General features: G+C 38.6%; 1 protein-coding gene and 1 pseudogene across 2 annotated transcripts in view; both read left to right on the top strand.

Annotated features, from left to right (window-relative positions):
* Positions 1–986: 986 nt before the first annotated feature.
* CUL4 (cullin4) overlaps positions 987–20554 on the top strand; it is a 53000-nt gene continuing 33432 nt past the window's right edge. Inside the window, exons 1-6 of the mRNA XM_090013597.1 lie at positions 987–1486; positions 10749–10864; positions 10973–11319; positions 12148–12328; positions 12505–12627; positions 12762–13049. Coding sequence (XP_089869723.1) covers positions 1180–1486; positions 10749–10864; positions 10973–11319; positions 12148–12328; positions 12505–12627; positions 12762–13049 — 1362 coding nt within the window. The 5' untranslated portion in view covers positions 987–1179. The remainder of the gene's footprint in view (positions 1487–10748; positions 10865–10972; positions 11320–12147; positions 12329–12504; positions 12628–12761; positions 13050–20554) is intronic.
* Positions 6090–9347, top strand: LOC149830994 (E3 ubiquitin-protein ligase UPL6 pseudogene; annotated as a pseudogene). The gene is made up of 2 exons (XR_016433263.1): positions 6090–6677; positions 7389–9347. The product of XR_016433263.1 is annotated as an E3 ubiquitin-protein ligase UPL6 pseudogene (transcript).

Raw genomic sequence — 20554 nt, 5'->3', positions numbered from 1 at the left:
GTCCCTTTGGTTGGAGTGGTGGAAGACACTTCGGTCCTTCAGTGGCAGGGATATTAGGCCGGTCCATGGCCGCCTGTGGCTTCATTGGGCAATGAGATAGACTGGTTGCCATTAAACAAGTTTACCATTCCTTGTTGCCATATGGGATGGACTGGTTTCCCACTGATTGTATGTGGGGTAAGGGGCTCGCTCCAAGAGCAAAAGCTTTGGCGTGGCTAGTGGCTCTGGATTGTGTTTAAACCTAGATTAATGTCAGGAAACAAAGGGATTCAATTTCCCAGCACATGTGTTCTTTGCGAGAAGGTAGTAGAGGGCACGACTTACCTATTTTGGCTCTGCCTGATCGTTCTAGACTTATTTTTTCAAACTTGGGGTGCACCGTTTATTCAAACTCGTCAGAGTTTCGTTATTTGAGACCTCTTGCTTGGTCCCATGATTTCACAACACAAAAAAAATGAAGATTATTGTGGCAGGTATGATTGTTTTCAGCATGATGGGTGATCTGGACTGAAAGAAACGACATCTTCGTCAGGGGTATCAAATTCGATTTCGGAAGGCTTCGCCAACGGGTCATGTTTGATGTATATTTGGCTCTTCAATTACATAGTAAGAGGGGGCTTTGATCGGCTTATATCTGAACTGTAAAATGCAATGTTGAATGGTGAATGTTCTCTTTCTCTCTCTCTCTATATATATATATATATTTGTAACTTGGATTCTGGCGAGCATTGAATTCTAATCACGTAATCCCAAACAATTTCGATGAGCTTTGGCATTGGATTATGGTTGTGAATTGGAAAAAAGAAAAAGAAGTTCAGCGGATCCGTCCCGGCCCGGCCCGCCCAATAGGCCCATGGTCTGGCCCGAATTGGCCCGGCCCGTTGTCTAGCCCTAGCGGGCACGGGTTGGCTCGGGTGGGTCGGGCCGACCGACTGCATTTGCACCATCCTGTTGGTTGTCTTAGTTTTAGTCCCTATAGTTTAACAGTGAATGCGATAAGTATTGTGCTTTGTCTTATGCCCGTCCTTCTCTGCTCCCCCCTTCTTCCGTCTCCCCCTCCTCCTCCTCCCGCGGATAGACCAGCAGCAACAACCCCATCGTGTCGCGTCAGCTCCGTTCTTCTCCCTTCCCTCTCCCCATTGTCTGCTAAGAATCGGCGATGCGGCCTCAACGTCATTGATGTCTCCTCACCCAAAACGTCCCTCCGGTAGCAGCCCTGTTCCCTCAATGAAGAAGCCCAAATCCCAGCAACCCGTCTCCTGTTCCTTAGAGAAGAACGACCTTCAGCATTGCTTGTCCTCATCGGACTCCGATGCCATGCTCGTCGATCTCAAGACTGACGCCGTCGATGCCCCGCCGCCCGCTGCTCAAGCCATGGCCCTCGGCATCGGTTGCAGCGGCAGCACTGGCGTGGCTGCCAATCTCTCCAGGAAGAAGGCCACTCCTCCTCAGCCGGCTAAGAAGCTCGTCATCAAGCCTTTCAAAGGTACATGACTTCTATCTGGGTCTCCTCAAAACCCTAACCACTATCCTAGCAAGATTGCAGGATTGGGGGTGGAAAATTCAAGTATCTTCGATGACAACTAATTTCCCTCTTGCCCCGTCACCTCTATGCTTGATTCTTTTCTCGATCCTCCTGGTTTTCCCTTCTCTTTTCGAGCTGTAATCTCGATTTCTTGCATAATTTTTATGTCTCATAACAAGCTGTTTATTTGGCACGTTGATTATATGTTCCAAGAATGTGGATATAACGTCGATTGTCAGAGAATTAAGGGATCCATTGATTCAGGAGTTGCATGCAAATGAATGATGGCCACGACCTTTCAGAGAATTAGATGATCATTTATCTTCCTTCTCGACGAAAAATGTGGGGTGATCTTTTTTTTTTCTGTTTTGAGTGTTGATTCGGTCTGGTTGGGGGGGGGGGGGGTAATTCTGCTGCATACGATGCTAAGTATGCTCGTTCTTTTTTGAGCAAATCCTCTGTTGAATTACAAGATTTCCTCTTTCTGCGTGCAATCTTTTCCTTTTTTGATTGGATGCATGCAAAATATGAATTTATCGGTAAGCACTGTCCCGACACCAGGAAATATGTTAAACCTCTGTCACCCCTTTCATGAACGACCACACACAGCAAGGTCGTAGTATTTGTCTATGCAGTATGTTTGCCTTGTGTTCAAGTCACCTGGAGAATGCCTGTATAAAATATGATTTGTATTTGGTAGAGCTGGAGAGCTATTGTTGCCTAAAGTGAGGAAAAGGTCGAAAATATAATCAACTAGAGAATGCCTGTATAAAATAGTTTTGACAGCTGCCACATGAACATTAACAGATGTAATTCTAAACGAAAAAATTATGCATGAGAGGTAAGTGGAAAATTTCAATGACAGATTTGCATGCTTTCACGTGTGGCAAATGAGGCATCAATAAATAAGAGACATGAGTACAAGGTTCAATGATGTGTCCACTTCAAAAGGTTAATTGAGTGAGAAGAAGGATTATGTGCATAAAAGACACTAGCTGATACAATCTTAGGGTGGTGCACCATGACAGAAAGTATGTGGGCATGACGGTCAAGCGTATGCCAAGTATTTTTTGCAATGTGCTATGAGTGAAAAGGAAACTGAAGAACAAAGGATACCAACTTTACGAGTTTGGATGACCCAATACTAGAACACATTTAGTTGGATTGATTAGGCCTTTCATATCTGATTAATTAATCGGGTGAGATTATTCTATACTTTTTTACTTTTTTTTCTAAACGCTTCTTGGGGAGGCAATGCATTATGCTTGTTTATTGGAAGAAGGTGCTTAGAATTCTTGAAATCAAGGGCAGTATCACGGGCCTGACCTAGTTGCTAAGGGTAGTTAAGTGTATAGTCCTGAATATTTAAATTGACATTCAGGGGCCCTTGGAGTTAAATGAAAAAGCATGGGTTTGACCTATATGACCATAATCATCCCTTTCTATTGTGACCCATGTTTAAGAATTAAATCAAAATCTTCACATAAGTGCATAGTTGGAGCCTCTGTCCCGTTTCTTCCCTACTTTATTTGGAATTCCATAGCCTAATTTTGTGGTACCCTCTCCCCTCTGTTACTTTTCCTCTCCTATTATGTTGGGAAACATGGGAATTATGTAACTCAGTGTCAAAACAAGGATTGCAAAACATTTAGACTCAATGGCTAGGAAAATTAGGAGGAATTTTGTAAAGTTTTTCAAGAGGTGTAATGTTTTGAAGTTTGAAAGAAGGAGTTCTGCTAATAAGATAAACAACGGTAAGTGCAACTTCAGCCAAAAATTCTTTTGGAACATTTTTTGAAATGAGTAGTGTTTTAGTAGTTTCTATTATATGAGTAGGGATTAATCTTTTCATTTAATTAATTTTCTGAGGTATCAGGGCATTTTCCCAATTACCTTCTACTACCATAGTAGTAGCTTCTCAACCTTAGTCAATTTACCAAGGTTAAATTTCTCTTTGGGTTTGTTTTCCATTGTGCACCATTTATCAACTCCCAATACCCGCAATCGGGTATCTAACCCGTCTTGCCATTAGGCAAGGCACAAGTCCCAATGTCACAGAATGTACCAATATTATATGCTGAGTGAGTTTGAGGCAAACTAGAGTATAGACCAGTTTATGTGTATGTTTCGATCATTAGTTTATGATTCCCCTGACTCTACTTATGTACAAATCCTGCACTAGAGTAGAAGTTGTAAATTTATAACGCTTGTGGTTTTTATGTGGAATCCAAACTGAAACTAACAGAAATTGTGAACCCATTCTGCCCCCTTTCAGCTATACAAACGCAGGAAATTCAGTGCACGAGAGGAGTGACAACTAGGTATTATTCAGCTAGCATACTGAAATTCTTAAAATCCAACATGAATCACTCAGCCACTCCACTGTAACCCACAGATTAACTAAGTGACGTACAGCGTGTTGTGTTACACAGAAAGTAAAATAAAGAACCAGATTTCATTCAGCCACATGAACTAAACACCCCTATTTTTTTTCAGTTCAGCTACCATACAGCAGATTGATATAGTTAACACTTAGTAAAAGATTATAGATTAGCATAATGGTATTAACACATGGTGATGGAATGCTATTAACACATAGTAGTAGATTACTGATTAGCACACTGTTATTAACACAGGGTGATGTCCTGTTATCAACAAGTATGGTGTACAATAACATTGGTTTTTTCTTTCATTTTTCACCACCAACTATAAGCCATAGGGTAGTTCAATATAGAAGTTAGAAAGTTGTCCACCACATAATAGTTGATAACTTTTGTGTCTTAAACTCCAATTTTTGTCATTTGGCTTATGTTATTCATGTGACAAACTCACCTAATTACTTTGGCAGCCGATTCCACTTTTTTGTTAAAGAACTTGTCGGTGTCACATAGTTATGACTGTTGGTACATGACAACATGGGTATGGCTGGTTCCCAGAAAAAGGCATGAGGGTGTGTGAGTTGTCTATGGTGTGTCTGCACACACATATCACATAAAATTCATATATTGAAAATGGAGAACCCTACTAACATATTTAGACTTTTAGAGTAAATGTAGAAAGTACAAAAAGCAATGCAAACAATACAATATCTCATACATATTATGTAGTATATAGATATGTGGCAGTATTTTAGAAGCACCGTTCACCATCATCAAGAAGTACCAGCATTGACACATGTATGTCCAACATTTTGAAGTTATGTGGATGCTTGCTACTAGGGAGGAAAAAAGGAAGATGAATCTGGTGATAATGGGACCATCAGCAAGAATGGTATCTCTTCAGGACTTTTTGGAACAGAATATTGATTGTCTAATGGAACTAACTTCAAAAAATTAGTCCGTGTCTGAAATATCATGAATATTTAGGTATACTTTTAAAAATATTTTTCTTCGACATATTCTCATAATTTACTACATTTCTCTTGTGCTTGACTGAAAAGGAGAAAAAAATAGGAATGCAAGAACTAAATGGATGTTTTTTGGAAGTGCTCCCTTGGACTGAAGTTGTCCTCAAAGATTAAGCAATTTATGTGTCTGCCGCGATAAAAGAAAAAATATCAAAAATACTATGTAGTAAGAATGCCTGCTATAGCACATCCTTTAGTAATTTGATTCTTTTATTTGGGTCACACTTTTACACCAAAGTCACAGTCTGTTAATAAGTGCATGTAGGTTTCATGACAAACAAGTGAACATGCATGCAAAAACTACTGCACAAATACATTTGGCATGTATTCACCAAATATAGAAGCACATACATGTAAATAATATAAGTTAACAGTTAGTTTAGCATGCTAGAAGCCAAAATTTGTCTGGGTTATGTGTGACAAGGCCAACTCACTATTTCCATGCATGAAAGGTTGAGTCCAAGTTGACAATTTTGGGCTATTTCTTGACAATAATCATGTTAGTCTAATGTAGGAGTGATGCGGAGCAGGTCCAAAATGTCCCAGACGTCACAGACCCAACAACAGCATGAAGAATGCTCCGGGTCCCATCCGGGTCCCAGAGCAGACCCGAGACCCAAATCCAACTGAAATCTTTAAATACCCATCATAGGGTTGCGTGTAGAGGGATGGAATTCGGAAAAGAAAAGCTTTCTCTGCCATTTTGTTTCAGCCACACATTCTTCCTGTTGCTTTATTTCTTTAGTATTATCAACCATTTGTGTAATCCCTGTTAGCCTTTGTTTTTATTTCAATGTTATCATTCTCAACTTGTGAAACGTTATCAGACGTTTAATATATTGTGGCTCGAGAAAGTTGATTCGAGCATTCCTTTCTTCCAGCGTGACAATTGGGTATCATATATTGCACAACCCTGCGTTGGGGAGGGCCATCCCCACATCAGTCCATTAACGGACAATCAACCTCCACACTGCACCAACAAATCTCCATCAACACCCATTACGAGAAGGTCAGCCTTGGTCCCCCCACTGCATCAAAATGGTATCAAAGCCCAACCCATCTTCCTTGGTCAACGACATGTCGTAAGAAGCGAGGGACGATCCTACGAGCGGGAAGGCACGAGAGGAGACCGACAACAAAGATCCGATGATGCAGATAATGGACATGTTGACAACGATCCAGGAAGATCTGCTATGCCTAGACAAGGAGGTAGCCGTTATGTCGAAGCGCATGGATGGGATCGAGGCGCGGATGGGCGTTCTTGAATCGCCGGTAGGAGCACCCACAAAGCCAATAAACCAGTTATGCGAGGGTGCAGTCCATCCAGCGAATAAAACGGTCGTCGATCCAACCCAATTGGATGTCCAGCGTGCTGCGCGGCGTGAGGGCGCTGAGGAGGCCTTGCACAGGGATGCGGGTCGTGGCAACCTCTCGCAACCGGTACCCTTTTCTCACCCAGGCATGCTCGCAACTATCGATTCTGGAGTGGGGGTCGTCCAGTCGAACCCAGTGTTCGCTGATGGACCCTTCAGCTATGGAGTGAATGCACAGGCCCAACCTCGAGCCACGACCCCAGGTCCACAGGCCAGACCCGGTCTGCCAGGTCCGAGCGTGGCCCAGGGTCAGGGTGTTGGCACCACAACGTCGGCCAGGTTGGGGGCTGATCAGGCCCAATTTCCTGAGACTGCGTGTGGGGGCGCTGCTGCAACCCACCAACGCACAGGGGTCACAGACCCTTGTGGATGGGTCCGAACCCGACAGGGTCCGACCTAGAACTAGGTGTAGCAGGGCCCAGACCCGGGTCCCGGGGACCGCTCTTTGGGCCCCCGAGATCGGGTCCTAACCTCGAACCCCTTCGTCCAACCTACCCAGTTGGACTTAGCTTGGGGTTTGTCCCGAATCTGGCCCAACCCAACATGAGATCCGAGACCAACCTAGGCCTGCATCGGACCCGGACGGAGCTCCCGTTTTACTTTGAGCCGGGTCAAAACCAGACCCATAATCATATGCATAGTGGATCGAGTTCAAACCAAGCCTTTTACCCCCTCAACTCGATCCCAGATCCAACCTATCCAAATCTGGGTCCGACGATTATTTTAGGGTCACACCCTATCCAAAACCAATCGGGTTCAAATTCAAATTACAATCAACACCAAATCCAAAACCCCTACCCAAACCCAAATCCAACTCAAATCCGAACCCATTATTCTACCCAAATCCAGACCCCTATTCCAATCCAAAATCCAACCTCTATACCCTATCCACATCCAACCCCAAACTATTATCCGAACCCCAACCTATCATCCAAATTCAAACCCTAGCTCTATTACATACCCAGTCTATCCCCCTTTGTTGGGACCACCTCCCCCACCAGATCCTTAGCAGCGATTTTAACCAGTTCCTCCTCCTGCTCGGAATCGACTGAGACCGCCTCTAGCAGCAACAATACTGGTACAGCGTGAGCTGACGTGCCCAGAGCGCCAGCCACAGGGTGATAGAGATCGATGCCCTCAGCAGGTCACGAGACACATGCTGATGATAATAGACAATGAAGAGTTTTATGAACAACAGAAACCACTGACTCTGCAGGATGTCGAGACCTTAATAATCATTTTGAAGGAGGCTTTGTGGCTTCTCCTGTGGGTGGTTCCTATAAAGAACTCTACAGGACAAAAACTACTGCGAATCTTTCCAGTCACAAGCGGCTTTCGATTGAATTTATTGACCAAAGAGTTAGTATTGTGATATCTGAGTTTTTGGCACAGTTGCAAGATTGGAATACCAGGCGACAATTTATATCATCTGATGACTTTCATGCTCATGAAGCAATCAACAAAAATTTCTTTTCTCAGGTTGTAAGTGAAAACACGAGAGCCAACAACATATTAAAGCAATCTCCTTTTCTGGTGCCATTTACGATCAGAGTCAGAATTTACATTTCACAGTTGGGAGCTATACGTCCATCAAATGGGGCTCATGTTGTTTTCACTAGACATCGATTTAGAATAAGACATGATCGAATTGTTGAAGATGCATTTAGTCAGTTGAGCCTGTTGTCTGAAAAGGATCTTAAGGGAATGATCCGGGTGACATTTGTGAATGAATTGGGAGTCAATGAGGCTGACATAGTTGGAGGAGGGGTTTGTAAGGATTTTATGGAAAACATAACCAAAGCTGCTCTTGATGTGCAATATGGCCTATTTAAGGAAACCTCTGATCACATGTTATATCCAAACCCTGTCTCAGGAATGATACATGAACAACACCTCCAGTACTTCCGGTTTCTTGGAACTGTCCTTAGAAAGGCAATGCTCGAGGGTATTCTTATCAAAATACCGTTTGTGACTTTCTTCTTGAGCAAGTTGAAGCAAAAACATAACTACCTCAATGACTTGCTTTCTTTGGACCCAGAATGATACCAACACCTCCTTTTCTTGAATCCTTATAAAGGCGACATTTCTGGGTTAGGGCTGTATTTCGTAGTCGTAAATAGTAAGTACGGTAAGCAAACTGAAGAGGAGCTCATTCCTGGTGGACAAGATTTACAACAACTCATACAACTAGATTGGATAGAGATATTCAAGGAGCATGAACTCCAGCTCCTTATTTCAGGATCACTTGATGGTATGGATGTTGATGACTTATGCTCAACTGCACATTATGCTGGTGGATATCATGAGGAGCATCCTGACATTGAGATGTTTCGGGAAGGCCTAAGGGGCTTCTCACCAAAGCACCAAAAGAAAATTTTGAAGTTTGTTACTAGATGCTCTCGTGGACCCCTTCCTGGATTCAAGTATTTGGATCTAAGATCTTATATACAAAGGGCCGCTATTGAAGGTGTGTTTGATCTATATGCATACTGTGGTGACAATAAGTCGTCAGAGCCGACTTCTTCCCAACCAGGGGAGAATGATGCAGAGCAGGTCCGGAACGTCCCAGACGTCACAGACCCAACAACAACATGAAGAATGCTCCGGGTCCCAGACCGCACCCGAGACCCGGATCCAACTGAAGTCTTTAAATACCCATCCTAGGGTTGCGTGCAGGGGGATGGAATTCGAAAAAGAAAAGCTTTCTCTGCCATTTTGTTTCAGCCGCACGTTCTTCCTGTTGCTTTATTTCTTTAGCATTATCAGCCATTTGTGTAATCCCGGGTAGTCTTTGTTTTTATTTCAATGTTATCATTCTCAACTTGTGAAACATTATCAGACGTTTAATATGTTGTGGCTCGAGAAAGTTGATCCGAGCATTCCTTTCTTCAAGCGTGACCATTGGCTATCATATATTGCACAGCCCTGTGTTGGGGAGGGCCATCCCCACATCAGTCCATTAACAGACAATCGACCTCCGCACTGCACCAACAAATCTCCATCAGCACCCATTACGAGAAGGTCAGCCTCGGTCCGCCCACTGCATCAAGGAGCCTAATTTTTTCCCATCATAAAAGAGAGATCACACTACTTACTGACTGTTGTCTAGCATGTTGACTTGTAACTAGATCGTGCAGAATGTATCTAAGGGTTGAGCTAGCTTTTGATGATGTGTTCTATACATACAAAAGGATGTGCCATGTTTAGTACCATAGTTTGGAGCTATAAGTAACTCTCTCTCATCTTCCATGTTGCAACCCATCTCTCCCTCTCCTTTACTCCCCTCCTCTCATGACCCACTCCTTCGTATGACCTCTCTCTGTCTCTCTTTTAATATATATATATATATATATGGTTATTGATTCCTTCTAGCTGTCCATACCGTGTTGATGGTCATAAATTTTCAATATTTTCATTTGTTTTATCTCTTTTTGGAATCTAACCTTACAGATCTGATCTACATGGCTTGTTTGATACGAATTGGATGTTGGGCCATCCAATTATGACATTTGAGCAGGCTTTTAGAAGGCTTCAAAAATCAACAGTCTATGACTATAATTTTCATAAATTTCAAGGCTTATAAAATTGTATTTTTCATTGATGAAAACATGATTCAACAGTTGATTCCCAGCAAATGTATCATGCTGAACATATTTGTCATGTCAGATTTGCAAGACATGACTTGGAACATTGAAAATTAGCACAAGAACCAATTCCTCTATGTTTATGTGGATGTATGCGTGTATGTGTATATGTAAAAGAACATACCACCATGTGGTGTCATGGTTAGAATCTCTCTCTCTCTCTCTCTCTCTTCCACCTTCTTTATAAAGGGGTGAACATACACATGCATAGATGCACACACATATATATAGGCTTATATTTGGTACTAGTACTACTATTTTGTAAGCCCCATTTACTTTATAACACTAAATTGATTGTTTTGTGGATTGGAACCTACATATCTGATCTTGAAAGCTCATGTAGTGAATAAGATATTATGTTTTCACAGTGTTCTATTCATTTTAAAAATTGCTGTTCTGTATCACACTAAATTTTCATGAAAAAGTAGATGCGATTTTCACATTGAAACAGGTCAACGGAGCACGTTCTCTAGTGAATAAATCGTGATAAACACGTCTTCAGTGTCTTATTTAAGTAAAAAGTACTTGCACCTATGAATTCTGAAATTTGTTGTTAGATGTCTCTTTCAAATGTATAAAGATTCTGCATGCTTTGATCAGTTCGTGTGTGTGCCTGTGCTGCATGTACCACACATGAACATCCTGTGCATAAGGATGTATTTTTGAGGTGTAAAGTTACTATTTTTTACATGCATTTTTGCCGTAGTGCATATATCCTATGGACCACATCCATGTTGTCTTGATTTCTTAGAATTGTTCTGATAATGTTCTCTTTTTCTTTGCTTTATTTCCTTGTGAAGCTAAGCCGAAGGTGCCTACTAATTTTGAGGAGGATACATGGTCAGTTTTGAAGTCTGCTATCACTGCCGTCTTTCTGAAGCAACCAGTTTCTTGCAGCCTTGAGGATCTTTATCAGGTTTTCCCACTGGAGAATAATTTTTTTTTTCTTATAGAATTCCTACCTTTGTCTCCTTTTTTTCCCAAAACTAGTCATATTTCATTACATGCATTTCCATACCTGTAGGCTGTATCTAATCTTTGTCTGCACAAAATGGGAGGGAGTCTTTATGACCGCATAATGAAGGAATGTGAATCACACATATCTGCGACGCTTAACTCTCTGGTTGGTCAAAGCCCTGATCTAGTGGTCTTTTTGTCTCTTGTGGAGAAATGCTGGCAGGATCATTGTGACCAGATGTTGATGATTCGTAGTATAGCCCTCTATCTTGACAGAACATATGTCAGGCAAACTGCAAATATTCGTTCTTTGTGGGACATGGGATTGCAACTCTTTCGCAAGCACCTATCTTTATGCCCAGAAGTTGAGCACAAAACTGTTACTGGTCTTTTGAGATTGATTGAGAAGGAAAGGTAATTTTTAGATATGCCAGGGGTCTAAAGTTTGATATTGTTTATAAATTTATCAACAAAATTTATCATTTCCCAGTTGTGAATGGCTTCTTATTGACTTTGATATCCATGTCATTACTGCTCATGGTTAGACTACTTGTATGATGGAGTTCTCTTGGTGAACTGGTTCCTTAGTTTCATCCTCGTCTTTATGATCTTTATTGATTATCTGGTCTGGTCCTGCAGAATTCTCTTTCATATGTTGTGGATTTGAGAAGGCTGCAGTTTAATCTACAAATTCAAATTCATATTTTCTTTTTATTTTTTGGTTGGTTTATTGTATGATCTCCTGAACTAGACAAAGATCACATTCCTGCTGTGTATGTATTTTTAGCTGCTTTCTATGTAACTTTACCGATGGTAGTCAAAACCTTAACATGCTAAGAAATTGCTTTCTCCCATACCATTAACTGATCTTAGTCCCTCCTTCCTGGATATGCTTATGAATTGATTATATGATCCACTTCCATGTGATTTTCATTTTTTTCATGTCAGATGCTGGTGTATATTGATTTTGGAAGAATGAATTTTTGGTTCCATGTATTTTTCAGTTCTTTTTGTTGGAAGGACTTAGAACAATTTTTCCTCATAATTTTGGACCATTATTTTTCCTCAAATTGCATTTATAACTGAATGAGTTGAGAATTTGACAACTTTAATTATGAGACACTATTTATGTCTGTTGGATGCTGTGTCTATATTTATGCATCTATCTTGTCGTATCAATTAATGTGAATTACTGAGGATACACAACTTCCCTTTCCTTCCTGAGTTTTTGTTTCTCACCAGATTAGGTGAGGCTATCGACAGGGCACTTCTTAACCATCTCTTGAGGATGTTTACCGCATTAGGAATCTATACTGAGAGCTTTGAGAAACCATTTCTTGAGGGCACTTCAGAGTTTTATGCCGCAGAAGGTGTAAAATATATGCAGCAGTCAGATGTTCCAGATTACCTAAAGCACGTGGAGGTACGTATCTTGTTTCTACTCGTCAAGATATTAGAATGTGCTAAATTAATCCAGTAACTTGCTTCAACTACCAAAAAAAGAAAAAAGGAAGAAAAACTTTCCTTGAGTGCCTTGTGTTGCCTTTGCTGGAGCCAGTAGCTCTAATGTGTTCTTTGACATTACTCCATGTTTTGCAGTTAAGATTACATGAAGAACATGAAAGGTGCTTACTCTACCTGGATGCAGCGACAAGGAGGCCATTGGTGGCAACTACAGAAAGACAACTACTTGAGCGTCATACATCTGCAATTCTTGATAAGGTCTTCATCCGGTTCCTGAAAAACTTATATTGGTTTTGTGCACTTTTCCCTGCTTATATTTGGTTATATAAGCTTTGTCCCTTTATGTGCAAGATTTCTTGGGCTCATTTTTCCCCTCTCCTAAATGTTAACAGGGATTTACATTACTTATGGATGGGAATCGTATTTCAGATCTTCAGAGAATGTATATGCTCTTTTCTAGGGTGAATGGCCTAGAAGGACTCCGTCAGGCACTCAGTTTATACATAAGGAGTACAGGTCAGGGAAGTATAATGGATGAAGAGAAGGACAAAGATATGGTCTCCTCTCTCCTTGAATTTAAGGCTTCTCTGGACGCAATTTGGGAAGATAGTTTCTCCAGAAATGAATCTTTTTCCAATACTATAAAGGATGCATTTGAACATCTCATTAACCTCCGTCAGGTTAGCATTTAACTAAAGCTCGATATTTGATTTCTATAGGCGAATTATTGTAGTTATCACATACTAGGCGGTTAACATGAAGAAAGTTGTTTACTCAGAGATGATCCTTACGGTTTAAACTGTAAGTACCATCTTATAATGATATTGGGTTCCACATTGAACCAGTCAGTCTTTACTGGGAGACTGCATTTCGAACCTTGGTTGCCTAATTCTAGATTTGCTGGAAGTCCGCTATAATCTAATTTAGACTTATAGAATTATTTTATTGATAACCTGGCCTGCGAAAAGGATTGTGTTGATCACAAGTGTACCAGGATGCAATTCCATACTCCATCTCTCAGCCAATAGTTAACCACTTTATGGTTTGGGTGCTTTGTCTGGTCTAGAAAGTGTGGTACCCAACTTTTACGCACACATGCTCTTTGAAGTCCTCTGGAACAGAAATCCATGTTTTTGACAGTCTTGACCCCATCTTTGTATTAATCCATTCAGGGTTATGTTTTGACAATATTTGTAAGGAAATCTCAAAAGAAATTCAAGAGTGAGAAATAAAGAATAGGTTATAGGCTGCAAGGGTGAGAGAAGGAAATAAGAGAGAGGAGTTAGGCTCAATCACATTAACCTCGTTCTCATTCATTGTATTAGTTATATTACCTGAGACAAAAATTGAGCTTACAAAAATAACCCTGAAAAATACTAATTATTGTTAAAATATATGGATGTTATATATATACATATGTATTTCTTATATATATATGTATATTCTGTAATGCCAACTAAGGGCAGTTTGGTCTTTTCATCTATTTGTAACTAGACATGTCTATTAGGGACATTTTTGTATTTTTATATTTTATATTTTTCTCATTTTCTTTTTGTTAGTTAAAGGGGTAAAAGGGGATTCCCTTAAGAGTCGTTGGGACTCTCCCCAACGGTCACAAATGTGACCGTTGGGGAGCTCTCAACCACTCTTTTGGGAGCTCCTCTTAGCCCCTCTTGTAGTGTATATAAAGGAGACTTCTCCAATATTCTCCTTAATGATTTTTCAAGCATTTCAATAATAGATTCATTATTATTTCAAGTTCTCTCTTCTCTCTTGTGTGTGTTTGGTGTTTGCCCTTTGTAGCATATTGTATCTTGTCCATAGAGACATTGTGCCTTATTGTAGTCACTTTGTGACATTATTTTTTGTCCCTTGTATTTCATTTCATTGTATTAGAGCCCCCAGGTGTTGGAGCACTCTTGGGACTTCTTTCTTTTATGTTTGAGTGTTATTAAGCTTCATATTTTTGTTTTTCTTCAACTCTTCCACAATCACAGCCAAAGATTCAAAGATTGACCTTTCATTCAAATTGAATGAGACCGACTATAGAATGTGGGCGACCGATATGAAAAACAACCTCAAAGACAATAAACTTTAGGGATATGTATGTAGAACCATTTCAGAACCACAATTGAAGCTCACTAAGAAGGAAGGAAATGAAGAAAAAGCTTTGGGTGATGAAAAAAAAGTCAAAGCTATTGAAGAATACCAATCCAAAGTTGAAGATTGGGAAAGTGAGCATGGCGAAATATTGGCATGGTTCATGAATAATGTGGATCTCAAGATTTGTGCTAATCTAGCCAAATTTAAGAAGGCAAATGGAGCATGGTTCTTCATGAAAGGTATACAACAACAACAACAACAACAACAACAACAACAACAACGCCTTCATCCCAAAACAATTGGGGTCGGCGATATGAACCAAAAAAGAAAATCATTCATGAAAGGTATGTATAATAAAAAAGATCATACTAGACATTTCTTTTTCCAAGAAAAAATAAGAGTAACCAAGGAGATATGAGTATTAGAGACTATTATAGTACTATATCTTCTCTATGGGATGAGCTTGCTCTCATTGAACCACAATATGAAGTAAGTGCTATTCTCATGAGGCAAGAGCAAATGAAGAGAATAATATTTTTTAAATTTATTCATGTGCTTCGTCTCGAATTTGAACAACTAAGAAAATCCCTTCTTCATGGGGCTTCTACTCTTAGTGAAATTCTTGCCGATTTATGCTAAGGAGGAACTTGTTTGACTTTTAAAAAAGATTTTGATGAGGTCCATGTTGTATCTAAACTGAGAAATTACATGAGGACATATAAACCTCTTCATTTTTTGGAAAAATAACAACGATGGAGGAAGAAAAATTGTTTGTCACCATTGTAATTAACCGGGACATCTTAGATCCGATTGTCCTAAGCTTAAATAGAAGGTGACTTTCGTTTGAGAAAATCCAAGCAATTCAAGTGAAGAATTAAGAAGAGATAAAGACAGAAAAGACTCTATTGCTCAACTTACGGAAACTCTTCAACAATTCATGAGAAACAACTCTTCCACACTTTCCACCTCTTGTTCCGCGGTCTCATCAACTCCCGGTTTGTCCTCTTAGATCCTTGATTTGGGTGCCTCGTTTCATATGACTCCAAATGCATCTCTTTTATCCAAACTAAGTCTTAATTCTTTTAAATCATTCGTTTACACGACCGATGAAACATTATTAGATATTAAAAGGATGAGAAACCTTGAAATTTTTTTAAGCAAAGACAAAACATTTTATCTTCTAAAAATTAAGGTTATTTTAAAACTTAACTTAAATCTTTTTTTTTTCTCAAATAACCGATTTTGGATATAGTGTCTCTTTTTCACCAACCAATTGCTATGTGCAGGATCTTCGGTCCGAGAAGCGGATTGGGCAAGGCCATAGAAGATGAGACCTATATTACATGATTTTTTTGTCTTTGCCATCTAAATCATTTTGTAATCATGTCTAATATAAAGATGCTACTTGGCACAAAAAGCATGGTTATCCTAGTGTCTCTAAGTTGTATCTTTTTTTTTTTTTTGGAAAAATTTTGTAATGAAAAAGAATTTACATGCAATGATTGTATTCTTAGAAAAATGCATTATCTTCCTTATCCATATGATAACTTTATTTTCAAAAGACCATTTGAATTAGTGTATTCGGATGTACGGAGATCAATATATTGTTTATATCTAAATGAAGATATTCATATTTTATTGTCTTTATTGATGATTTCACTAGATACACTTGGGTTTACTTTATAAAAACAAATCCAATGTTTTTTTTATTTTTAGAGAATTTCAGATCCTTATTCAAAATCAGTTTCAAAACAGTATAGCCATTTTTAGTTCCGACTTCGGAGGTGTATCCATGTCAAGTGAATTCCAAAACTACCTTAAACAAAACAACATTGTTCATTAAAGATCTTATCTTAAAACTCCTCAACAAAATGGCCTTGCTGAAAGAAACATAGGCATCTTATTGAAACAATAAAAACTCTACTTATTTCTAAAAATGATCCACAAAACTTTTGGCCTGAAGCCGCTCTTTCCGCAATTTATCTTATAAATAGGATGCCATCCTCATCTTTAAAAAATGTTTCTTCCTTTGAAAAATTGTTCAAAATATCTTTGGATTTTAAAAGATTAAAAGTTTTTTGGTTGTAAATGTTTTTTTTTCAAGAACATGATAATCTTTCACCAAAGGCTCTTAAATGCACTTTTATTGGCTATGGTGCAAATCAAAAGGGATATAGATGTTATAATATTAAAAATAACAAACTTTATATTTCAAGAAATGCGACTTTTCTTGAAGAAAAATGGATTTGAATCTCAAAAACCCAAGGAAGAGGTTGGTTACTCTTTTTTCTTTCACTTATTACATAAAAATGAGTCTAAAGATTTTAATGATAATGTTTGTGATGACAATTTTCATAGAAATAAGGATTTGCTTCATCAAAATGATGATTATCACAATGAGAATCCTAATGATATCCATGTGTATACTCGGCGAGAGGGAAATGAATATCAAAATGCTTTTGACATATATTTACAAAACATTTCCTTAGAAGACCAAGTAGAAGAATCCCTAGCTAGGCGATCTTCTAGGAGTGGTAGAGCTAAAAAATTTGTGTCATATACTTCCTTTTTTCCAAATTATAGAACTTGTCTACTGATGATCTATTTCTATTATGAGTCTTCCAACTTTAAAGAAGCCAAGCAACTTCTACATTGGATTGATGCTATGAGACTTGAATTGAAAACACTCAACAAAGTTAACACTTGGACAATTATAGGTCTCCCTTTAGAAAAAAAAGGCTATTATATATAGATGGGTTTATAAAGTCAAAACTAAGAGTGATGGGTCATTAGAAAGATATAAAATTAGGTTAGTTGCTAAAGAATATGCACAAGAATATGAAATTGATTATGAGGAAACCTTTGCTCCGGTTGCTAGGATGACTAGTTTCAGAACTTTAATAGCTTTAACATCTATTAAACAATGACCTATCTATCAATTAGACGTCAAAAATGTTTTTTGAAATGAGAACCTTTGTGAAGAAGTCTACATGGATCTTTTGCTAGGTCTTGAGATTGAGAAAATAAAAATTCTTAAACTTAATAATGTTCTTTATAGTCTTAAACAATCTCCAAAAGCTTGGTATGATCGCTTTAGTAAAGTTATTCTTGATAATGGTTTTACTTCTTTTTATACTGATATTGCTCTTTTTGTTAAGAATACAGGTGATCACGTAGCTATTTTATTGTTATATGTTGATGACATGATCATCACTGAGAATGATAAGAAGGGCATTGAGCTTATTAAAAATTGTTCTTAAAAACAATTTTGATATGTCTGACCTTGGATTTCTAAGGTATTTTTTAGGGATTGAAATTGATATTCTTTTCGGAGATATGTTTTGTCTCAAGCGAAGCTTGCATCAAATATTATTGATAAGTCTGACATAACTGGCGAAAAGAAAGTGGAGACTCCAGAAGTAATCAACGCCAAGATGAGAGCCGATGATGAAACTCCTTTAGAAGATCCCACTCCTTATCGCCAATTGATTGGATCACTAACATATTTGTCTATTACCAAGCCATATATGGCTCTTGTCATTCATAGTGCAAGTTAATTCCAAAATGCTCCTACTACTATTCACATGGCTACCGTCATGCAAATTATTAGATATTTAAAGGAATCCATAACAAAATGACTATTTTTATCTTCTTCTTCATCTCCTAACTTAATTGCTTATACGGACTCTGATTAGGGTGATAACCCCAATGATCGTATTTCTACATGTTATTGCATTTTTCTTGGAGAATTATTAATCTTTTGGAGATGCAAGAAACAACAAAATGTGTCTTTATCTTCCACAGAAGCTGAGTATAGGGCGATGGTCATAAGTACAACTGAATTTGTTTGGTTAAGACGTCTACTAAAAGAGTCATTATCTCTATTCCTTTGAAGTTTTGTGTTGCTATATTGCTATCAATCACACCTTCTATGAACGAACAAAGCACATCGAGATGGACTGCCATTACGTTCGAGATGAATTTTTATGGGGCACCATTCAACTACCATATGTCACTTCAGAGTATCAACTCATAGATTTTTTTTACCAAAGCTTTGCCATCACACTGTTTCTACTTTCTCCTAAACAAACTCTTGGTGATCTCATCGTCAGTTTGAGGGAGGGTGTTAAATATATATATACTCACTAGGGGCAATTTGGTCTTTTTATCTATTTATAAATAGACATGTCCATTAGGGACATTTTTGTATTTTTATATTTTTCTCATTTCTTTTTGTTAACCAACGACTCTTTTGGGAGCTTCCTTTGGCCCCTCTTGTAGTGTATATAAAGATGACTTTTCCCCTATTCTCCTTAATGCTTTTTCAAGCATTTCAATAATGGATTTATTATTATTTCAAGTTCTCTCCTCTCTTGTATGTGTTTGGTGTTTGACCTTTGTGGCATATTTTATCTTGTCCATTAGAGACATTGTGCTTATGTGATTGTGCTCACTTTGTGACATTGTTTTTTGGCACTTGTATTTCATTTCAATAATAACACTATGTAATATAAGGGTAAAAAGAAAAAATTCCCTTATATATAAATGCTAATGAATGATATGTCTGCTTTACCTTTCCAATATTGTCCCTCAAGTTGGGGAGAAAATATTAATCATCCCCAATTGCACAAAATCGCCTTGAGCCTTGATCTATTCACTGCTTTTGCAAGAATACATGCAAGTTGACAATCAGGGAGCATTTTTAACTTGAAATTATTTGCTTTCAACTTTATTTCTTATACAATTACAAAAAATATCTATATGCTTTGTTATTTCAGATAAACTAGATCTTAAGCTATCTGGATAGCTGCTCTATTGTCATAATACAATATAATGAGGGTCTTCACATTGATACTCAGCTAAGTATAGATTTGAACCACATAACGTTATATATCTTTTATGCCATGTCCTATCTTGACTTTAACATTAGATCTAGGTACCACCATCTACTTTTTGCTCTTTCAGTTTCAAGGTTTTCACTAGGGTTACTAGAAATGCTATATCACTCGGGGAAGTGCGCTTTCGTGAAATGTGTTTTGAAAGCGCGAAACGAGTCGCTTCCCAATTGTGCGGGGAAGTGACCCTTTTAAATGTGAAGCGTACTTCTCATTTATGGGAAAGCATACTTCCCATTATTGGGAAGCTCGCTCCCCACTCGCTTTCCAATATCGGGAAGTGAGTATTCTTTTTTTGGGGGCTTGGAGCCTGTAACATTTTTTTGTCAAATATCGAGAAAACTCGAATCCTATTCGCTTCCCACTCGAATCTTAGATCGCTTTTCTCTTCACTTCCTCTTCTCCCCTTTGTAAATGCATTCTTTGGAGCTTATGCTCTCCAATTTCTTCAATACAAATTTCTTATATTTTATGCCTGTGTGCATTTGTGAGATTTAGTGGGTTGTGCTTTTGTGCAGAAGTGTTCTAAATAGTTCTTATTGTGCATGTGTGCACGTGTTTAGCATCAAGAATAAAGTCTTGATCATAGTATCTTGTTGAAGATACTTTTACACCTACAACCCCTAGCATAGGATCATAGGTGGTAAGTTATGCAGCTAAGGGGAAATCTGTGGTTGATGCCAGCAGTAGTTCTGCTAGAGACTCTATTAGGAGATTTTCCCTCCTAGGATTGCCCTTGGGGCGCAACCCTACATTCATACTGCTATGACTACTCAACATTTAGTTGAGCAGGCGAATGCCACGTTTGAGAGATGGTTCTATGTTGCATGCATTCCTTTTATTTTCAGGCCATGGTAGATTCTATAACCAGTATCGGGCCTAGATATAAAATGCCTTCGTATCATGCTTTGAGACAAAGTTTTAGATACTAATGTAAAAGAAGTGAAGGCATATTGTGATGAGATAAGGCTGTCATAGAGAGAAATTGGGTGTAACATCATGACCGATGAGTGGACAGACAAACAGTCAAGGACCTTGATAATTTTTTTTGTCTATTGCTCCATTGGTACTATATTTTTGAAGTCAATTGATCTGTTTGATATGCCCAAGATAACAGATGTATTATTTAGAGTTTTTGATCATGTTGTGCAATAGGTTGAACCTCAATATTATGCAATTTATTACTG

Source organism: Nuphar pumila, chromosome 7 (genome assembly GCF_984573655.1).
Source record: "Nuphar pumila chromosome 7, dmNupPumi1.hap1.1, whole genome shotgun sequence".
In the NCBI taxonomy this organism is placed as follows: domain Eukaryota; kingdom Viridiplantae; phylum Streptophyta; class Magnoliopsida; order Nymphaeales; family Nymphaeaceae; genus Nuphar; species Nuphar pumila.
This window is presented reverse-complemented; position numbering and strand designations above follow the sequence as displayed.